General features: G+C 71.5%; 1 protein-coding gene across 1 annotated transcript; it reads left to right on the forward strand.

Annotated features, from left to right (window-relative positions):
- Nucleotides 1-6,380: 6,380 nt before the first annotated feature.
- Nucleotides 6,381-8,738, forward strand: FTR1 (putative iron permease; the record flags this gene model as incomplete). The annotated part of the gene is made up of 1 exon (XM_009034677.1): nucleotides 6,381-8,738. A coding segment is annotated over one exon (2,358 nt), but the record flags the coding sequence as incomplete, so codon positions are not given.
- Nucleotides 8,739-8,774: the final 36 nt, after the last annotated feature.

An 8,774-nucleotide genomic window follows, 5' to 3' on the forward strand; every position in this document is an offset into this window, starting at 1 on the left:
AAGTCGGCGCCCCAGCCGTCCTTGGGCACGAGCCACCGCTCGAGGTCGATGCCCCGCGCCGTCGCGAGCTCGAGGATGTCGCCGCAGAGGAGCCCCATCGTGTAAACCGTGTGCGAGCCGCAACGATCGGGGCTGCCCGAGGCGCGCCATGGCCGCGCTCGTCGCCGAGGTCGAGGCGGACGCGCCCTTCGAGAGCGTCTTCGCCGACTTCGACCTCGCGGCGCCGCCGAGCCAGCGGCTCGTCCTCGCCCTCGTTTGCCGCGGCGCACCGCCGGCGACGATCCTCGAGGCCCTCGGCCCAATCGACGACGCCGGCGAGGCGGCGGCGCGGGCCGCCGTCGCCGAGCGCGTGCGGTGCATGGACGGCGACCTGCGCTACGACGGCGTGCTCACGTACCGGGCCTACGGCGACGGGCGGCCCGGCGGGCGCGTCGCCGTCGCGCCCTTCGACGGCCGCCGCGCCGCGCTCCTCGCGCGCGCCGACTGCGAGCCCGCGGCGGCGCCGGCGGTCGCCGCGGGCGGCGCCTGGGTCCTGCGCGCCGCCGGCGACGGCGCCCAGCGGCTCCTCGACGACGCGCGCGATTTCGAGTGCCTCTGCTACGCGGATCGCGACGGCGGCTTCGTCGGCGCCCGCGCGGACGCCCCGCCCCCCGCGCGACGCCCGCGGTCGACCGCGTCGACGCGAGGGCGCGCGCGCGCCGAGAGCGCGCGCGCCGAGAGCGCGCGCGACGCGTCCGGAGATCGGCCGCGCCGGCGTCGCGTCGACGTCGACCGCGCGCGCGCGCGCGTCCGAGTCCGGCCGGGACGTCCCACGCCGGCGGCCGATCCGCGCGCAGGTCGGCACGCGGGCCGTGCGCTGGCGGCTCCTCGACGCGGGCCTCGCGCCCGGGGGCGACGCGGCGCGGCTCTTCGACGACCTGCGCGCGCGCGCCGCGGAACTCGATTGGGACGGCGCGCCCTTTTCCTTCGACGGCGCCAACGCGCTCCTCGCGGGCGACTTCCCGCCGGCCGTTCTCGCCGGCCTGCCCGACGACGTCGGCCACTGCGCCGACGCCGACCCGGAGGCCGTCTACGACGCGTTCCTCGACCGCCGCTCGGCCCAGGCCTCCGAGGACATGGCCGCGCTCGCCGCGCTGCTCGAGGCGGAGCTCGTGGCGCTCAAGGGCAACTAGGCCCCGGCTTCCGGTCGACGGGGGGGTCGGTCTCGTCGCGTCTTCAAAGCCGCTTCAAGGACATGACTCAATGATTCTTGAAACCAATGTTGCCCCCGCCAGAAAATCCGCGTCGGCCCACCCTTGGCTGCCCCCCCCCCCGCGCGCGCCGTCGGACCATGTACGACGGGCTCGCGGGCGGCGGGAAGACGCTGCGCGAGCAGCGGGAGCAGGGCCTGCTGAAGCGCCTGGGCCCGCTCTTCAAGTACTTTTTCCTCGACGGCTTCGCGTCGGGCTGCCTGGGCATCCCGCTGAGCCTCTACATGTCGTTCCGCGTCCTGAACGAGAACCCGCAGCGCATGGCCATGTTCGCGCTCTGGTCGACGCTGGTCTACCAGGTGCCGCGCATCCCGCTGGCGCCGATCCACGGCGAGGTCGCGGACCGCATGCCGCGGAAGTGGCTCATCTACGTGTCGAAGATGTTCGACATCGGCTGCAACTTCCTCATCGCGACGATCCCGGACATGTACTACATCCTGGGCATCTACTTCCTGCGCGCGCTCTTCAACGTCCACAGCGCGTGCGAGCAGAACTACTTCCTGGACCTGACCATGTACATCGACCCCGCGCGCGAGGCGGAGGCGCGGCGGACGAGCGCCGCGGAGCGGCACCGGCGGGACCCGGGCGACAAGCTCATGTCCAAGGCCGTCGTCGCCGACGAGGGCATCCAGAACATCCAGGGCGGCGGCATCGCCGGCGGCTTCTACAGCGGCACGGGGTCGCTCTTTGGGCAGATCGTCGGCGGCGTTTTAGTGCGGCAGAAGGTGCTCACGATCCGCGCGGCGATCTACATCGCCCTCGGCATCAAGGCCGTCGCCCAGGGCGCCATCCTCCTCATGCCCGAGACGCGGCCGGCGGCGGCGGGCGACCCGGCGGGCTGCGAGCTCCTGGGCGCGGCCGTGTCGGAGGCGTGGCGGCTCGTCGACGCCAGGGCGGGAAAAGAGAGCGAAATTCCCAACTTCAAAGGCTCCGATCTCGGCCGTTTTCCACTCGTTTCGGCTGATTTTTGGACGAGCGGTCATCTCTCGGAACGGTCTCGAAGCATGGACGCTTTTTCCGGAACGCGCGCGCGCGGAACACTCATGTTGAAGAGAACTTGAATCACCCTTTTCCTGCCCAGGTCGACGCGGGCTGGGAGGACCAGAAGGCGCGGTGGCGCGGCGGCGAGCCGCTCCTCGACGACTTCACGCGCTTCGTCGCGGCCGTCTTCTACGGCGGCGGCGTCTACGGCCTCCTCTTCGGCCTCGCGTTCCAGTACCGCGCCGCGTGGGAAACGACCGGCGGAACGCCCCGTCCGGCGAAAACTTCAAACCTCTCGGTCACATCGCAGTCGTTTCGGCTGATTTTTGGACGGATCGGTTCCTCTCGGCGGGTTCTTACTAGACAGCGAGAAACCTATGTCAACCCCGTGCGAAGAGTTGCCTATGGAAGCCGTGTTGACTCTTATCGTTTCCCGCCCAGGTACCGCGTCAAGCCGACGAAGCAGCAGCGCATCGACGCGGCGCTCGCGCTCATCCCCTGCGGCATGGCGGGCCTCATGGCCTGGTTCTACCACTACTCGTCGACGCGCAAGGGCGAGATCCTCGTCGCGCCCAAGTACCTCGCGGCGATCTTCGTCGCGCTCGCGGGCGGCGCGTTCGCGAGCTCCTACGCGGGCTTCGTCGCCGTCATGGGCGTCGTCGTCTTCGCGGCCGTGCCCGTGGCCATCCCCTGCGGCGCCATGTGGCCCTGCCAGGCGCCCATCGACAAGCAGGGCCGGCTCAACGCCATCTCCGTCATCCTCGTCGTCGGCCTCATCGGCGTGCCGTGCGTCGTCTTGGGCGTCGTCCTGTTCATGGTCCTCACGGGCCGCTGGGGCGACCTCGAGCGCCACGCGACGGGCTCGCGCGACGCGCGCTTCGACGGCCGCATCACGGCCGCGCTCTTCTGTGCGTCGTGGGGCGTGCTCGCCGCGGCCTACTACCTCCGGCGCGTCGCGGACCACTGCCGCGCGCTCCTCGCGGCCGCGCCGCCGCCGGCCGCGCCACCGGCCGGCCTCCTCGAGGCGGGCGCGCGCGACGCCGGCGACGCCGGCGCCGACGCACCGGACGCCGCCGAGTGCGCCGCGCTCCGGAAGCGGCTCGCGGCGTCCGAGGCCGACGCCGCGCGGCTCCGCGACGAGGCCTGCGCGCTCCGCGCGGACCTCGCGACGGCGCGCCGCGCCTTCGAGCTCCAGGCGCACCACTTCACGCTCGCGCCCAACGACAAGCGGCGCGCGTCGCTCGCGGTGGGCGCGGCGCCGCCCGACGTGCTCGGCTGGGCGGCGGAGGACGGCGGCGACGACTCCGCCGCCGCGGCCGCCGGCGGCGACGAGGCCGGCGGCGGCGACGCGGCCGGCGGCGGCGACGCGGCCGCGGAGGCCGCGGAGGCCGGCGGCGGCGACGAGGCCGCGGAGGCCGCGCCGGACGTCTACGAGCTCCACGACGTCGAGGGCCTCTCCGGCGACGAGGCCGCGGAGGACCCGCACGGGCCGGGCCTCGTCCTCGCGCCGGAGGAGGCCGCGGAGGACCCGCACGGGCCGGGCCTCGTCCTCGCGCCGGAGGCCGCGGACGTCGACACGCCGGACGACGGCGACGCGCCGCGGCCCATCGACGAGACCCTCGCCGGCGACGGCGCGCCCTACGGCTACACGCTCTGCGGCCTCGCCGCGTGAGCGCGGGGCGCCCTCATAAACGGCGACGCGGCCGGCGCCGCGATTCGCAGTAGCGTGGCTCGCGGGCCCGCCTACGGCGCGCCGGGCCGGGCCGGCGCCTACTGTTCGCCTCGGGGTCGTGTTGGGCGGCGCGCCGTGGCCGAATCGCGCGGTGCTTACCCAGGGGGCTCGCGGGGTACCTCGGGCGAACCGAGCTCGCCGGCGCCACGAGGAGGAGGCCGAGGCGGCCGACGAGGCCGCCGGAGTCCGGACTCACGACTAGAATCGGCGAGCGCGAGGCATCTCGGGCAAAAAAAGCGTCGTAGGCAAACCTCGCATGGGTTTCGCGCCGGCGCCGCGGCGATGGCGCGTCGCGCTGGGGCTCGCGGCCTGCGCGGCGTTGGTCGTCGCCGGCGTCGCGTCCCTCGCCCGGCGACGACCCCTCGTCGCCGCGTCGGCGTCCGGTTCGGGCGGGAACGACGCCGCGCTCGCGGCGGCGGCCCTCTGGCGCCTGCGGACGACGCCGGCGTGGGCCGGGCGGCTCCGCTACGGCGCGGCCTTCCTGCCCTACGAGGCCTTCGTCGAGGCCCACGGTGACGACCTCGCGGCGCTCCGGTGCGGCGACGCGTCGATCCACGCGAGCGGGCCGCTCTTCTTCGCGTACCACCGCCTGCTCCGCCGCGAGTTCCTCGCCGCGTTCCGCGCGGTCGCGCCCCGGGGCCTCGGCGACGTGCCGCCCCGACCGCCCGGCGGCCACGGCGCCTGGGACGGCGTGCTCGGGCCGCTCGCCGGCGACGCGGACCGCGGCTACGCGGTCGGCGCCGGCGCGTTCGCGGGCTGGCCCGTCGCCTGGCGCGGCGTCACGCACGACACGCCGGCGAAGCGGGCCATGCCGCCCGTCCTCGTGCGCTACGACGCCTACTGCGGCGAGCGGTCGCGGGGCCTCGACGCGGCCGCGGGCAGGGCAGCACAAGAGAGCGAAATTCCCAACTTCAAAGGCTCCGATCTCGGCCGGTTTCCACTCGTTTCGGCTGATTTTTGGACGAGCGATCATCTCTCGGAACGATCTCGACGCGTGGATGCTTTTTCCGGAACGCGCGCGCGCGGAACACTCACGTTGAAGCGACGTTGAATCACCCTTGTCCTGCCCAGGCCGCCGGCGACGCGTTCGCGGCGTTCAGAAACGCGACGGACTGGGCCGCGGCCGCGGAGCGCGCGCTCCGCGCGCACGTGCTCGTGCACCGCGCCTTCCAGGGCGGGAAACGGGCGGCGTGCCCGACGTCAAAGGCTCCGCTCTCGCGTCGGCTGAGTTTCGGACGAGCGATCGTCCCTCGGAGCGCGCTCGAAGCGGGCGCGGTCGTTCGGAACGCTCGCGTCGAAGCGACGTCGAACCACCCCTCTCCCGCCCAGGCGCCTTCGGCGGCGCCCGCGGCTGCAACCGCACGGACCACGTCGTCGGCTGTGTGGAAATCAACCAGTGGTTTGGGGGGTCCCCACCAAACTTCAGAACTCTCTAGCTCGGTCAAATCGACGTCGATTCGGCTGATTTTTGGACGAATCGATTGCTCTTGTCGAGTTCTCGAAGCACAGCGAAAGAGTCCGGTCCGAACCGTTCGATTACGCTCACATTAAAGTCGGGTTGAAGATTTGATTTCCACACAGGTCGTCGGCGACTTTGACAACGCGAAGGCGTCGGTCAACGACCCCGCGTTCTTCGCCGTCCACGCGGCCTTCGACGCCGCGCTCGACGGCTGGCTCGCGGCGCGCGACGCGCCCGCGGCCGCCGCGCGCTGTGTGGAACTCAAACAGTGAGCTGGGACGTCCCGACCAACTTCGGAACTCTCGAGCTCGGTCGAATCGAGGTCGATTCGGCCGACTTTTGGACGAATCGATGGCTCTCGTCGAGTTCTCGAAGCAGAGCCGAAGAGCAGTTCAATTACGCACGCATTGAAGTCGGGTTGAAGATTTGAGTTCCGCGCAGGCCGCGCGCCGCGCCGCCGTCGACCTCGCGCGCGCGCTCCGGCCCTGCGCCGCCGCGCTCGCGGACCACCGCTTCGCTGCGACGCTCCTGGACGAGGACGCGGCGACGGCGCTATTCCTCGGCACCGACGTTGTAACGTCCTAGATGACCTGGATGCGGCTGTCAGCGTAGGGGGTTCCGAGGCGTGTCCCGGGACGGCGTCCGGGAGCCAGGCCCAGGAGGCACGTGGCGCACGTGCTCGCGATCCTCGCTCCTTGAGCATCTCCTGAGCGCTCAGCGATTTGTGGCACCTGAGGTTGTCGTGCTTCTTCGCCACCTCGTCCATCCAGAGCGATCTTCCCCGGCTTCCGTCCCCGCCCGGCCCCCCTCCGAGGCCCCGGGCACGCGTCGGGAAAAAAAAAACCGGTCCCGCGAGCGCCCTCGACGCTCTAAACGTTCGCTCGGCTTCCGTCGAAGCTGACACCACTCCACCCACGTTCCAAAGCCCCCCGAGGGGCTTAAGAAACACGCGCAGACCATGGGCGTCCAGGACTTCAACGACTGGTTCTGCATCCCCGCGTTCTTCGTGCTCTTCCGCGAGACGCTCGAGGCCGCGGTGCTCGTCGCGGTGCTCATCCAGTACCTCAACCGCGCGGACGCCAAGCACCTGAAGCGCCAGGTCTGGCTCGGCGCCGCCGTCGGCGGCGCGGCGTCCGTCGCCATCGGCGTCGTCATCCTCTCCATCTACTACACGCAGAAGTCGACGATGACGACGACGACGGCGTTCGTCGTCGAGGGCGGCATGCTCGGCTTCGCGTGCGTCGTCATCACCTACTTCCTCGTCACGCACCTCGCCCCGGGCATGAAGTCGTCCGGGTCCTGGCAGGTCAAGTGGGAGCGCAACATGGACGAGCTCGTGCAGGCGCAGATCGACAAGACGAACGAGTACGGCTTCTTCACGCTCAGCTTCACGTCCGTGCTCCGCGAGGGCTTCGAGGCGGCCATCTTCGTCGTCGGCTTCGGCGCGGCCTACAGGCCCGAGTCCATGCCCATCCCCATCGTCACGGGCATCTTCGCGGGCGTCGCGTTCGGCGCGTCGATGTTCGTCGGCACGAACAAGATGGACCTGTCGCTCTTCTTCAAGTTCTCCGCGGGCTTCCTGGCCCTCATCGCCGCGGGCCTCGGGTCCCACGCGTCCTACGAGTTCCAGAAGGGCGAGGCCTTCGGGGCCTGGGCCTGCAAGCGCATCTGCGACGACGTCTGGGTGCCCGCGGTCCAGGCGCCCTTCGGCACGTACGCGTCCTACGTGCCCTACACGGACATCGCGCCCCACGCGGCCATCGACCTCGACATGCGCGCCTTCAGCGACCGCATGCAGGCCGAGGACTGGGATGGCGCGTGGGAGATCTACGACCAGGGCGGCAACTCGGCCAAGGGCGACGGCTTCCGGACGCTCCGCGGCTTCTCCAAGGACCTGAGCGGCGAGCCGACCTACGACGAGTTCCTCGCCTACCACGGCAACGCCAAATACGCCGACGACTACGTCCGCGCGGTCATGTGGGACCGCCTGAGCGACAACTCGACGGCGAAGCTCGACCCGCGGCCCGAGCTCTTCTCTACGAACACGCTCTCCTGGGACATGGCCTTCCAGATGGCGCTCAAGGCGGCCCAGTACCAGTCGACGTGGATGTACAGCCTCCACGAGCTCTACAGCGCGCTCGGCAAGTGCGAGGCGGGCGACGTCGGCCCCGAGGGCGCGCCGCACGCGTGGGACGAGGGCTGGGCCTTCTACGTGGGCTCCATCCCCGGCGAGACGGGGTCGCCCTTCGGGTCCCTGTCCTACGCGCTCCCGGACATGCGCTGCAACGCCTGGAACTACTGCGCGGACGACGCGGGCCGCCCCGCGTGGCGCGAGGCGGGCGACGGCGCGAACAGCGACGTCAACGCGCGCATGCTCCGCCTCTACCGCGCGGGCCTCGCCGCCGTGCGCGACGAGACGCGCTGCGCCGAGGCGCGGACCTACGTCGACAAGATCCTCGTGCAGATGACGTTCCCACTCATGCAGGGCGCGATGCGCTACGCGTACCGCGCGGACCCCCAGGGCGAGGGCACGGCGCTCGGCACGGCGTCGTTGGGCCACGGCAAGACCTGGGCCGAGCTCCACGCCTTCACCATGGCCGTGCTGCCCCGCGTCGCGTCGTGCGCGCCCGAGGCCGCGGCGGTCCTCGAGCGGAACCTCGTGCTCCCCGACGTCCTCGACGCGTCGACGCACGACCAGCTCGTCCCCGACGGCTACGTCGCCGTCAAGGAGGCCTTCCAGGCGTCCTACGCCTGCCTCGGCATCACCTGCGCCGACGTCGGGTCCCTCGACGCCATCCCGGGCCTCGAGGCGTGCGACGACGGCTCGACGCTCGACGACGAGGTCGCGTACTACGACGGCCTCGAGGAGATCGGCGCGCGGCCCGACGGCGACTGGGAGGAGGAGAACTGCGACGACGACGAGGCCGACGCGTCGTGGCACTCCTACCGCCGCCTCGAGGCCGAGCCCTGGTACGACGCGCTCGTCGAGCAGGTGCCCGAGGCCTACGGCCGCAAGCTCGTCACCGAGCGCGCCAAGTCGTGCGACGGCAAGGGCCAGTCCATCGCCTGGCCCAACGAGGAGGTCTGGGACATCACGGGCTGCTGCGACACCAAGAACGGCTTCTTCTTCCTCATGATGGTCCTCTTCTGGTACCGCCCGGCGATCACGAACCTCGAGCTCATCATCTGGGTCATCTACTGGCCCATCATCGCCTTCTGGGGCTGGTACAAGGTCCGCGACATCACGGACTTCAACGCCGAACTCCAGGCCGCCGCGGACGCCAAGGGCGAGGAGGACCTCAAGCCCGAGGCGGAGTGGGCGCGACCCCGCCCCCCCCCCCGAGGCCCGCCC

Source organism: Aureococcus anophagefferens (assembly GCF_000186865.1).
Source record: "Aureococcus anophagefferens unplaced genomic scaffold AURANscaffold_2, whole genome shotgun sequence".
Lineage (NCBI taxonomy): Eukaryota > Pelagophyceae > Pelagomonadales > Pelagomonadaceae > Aureococcus > Aureococcus anophagefferens.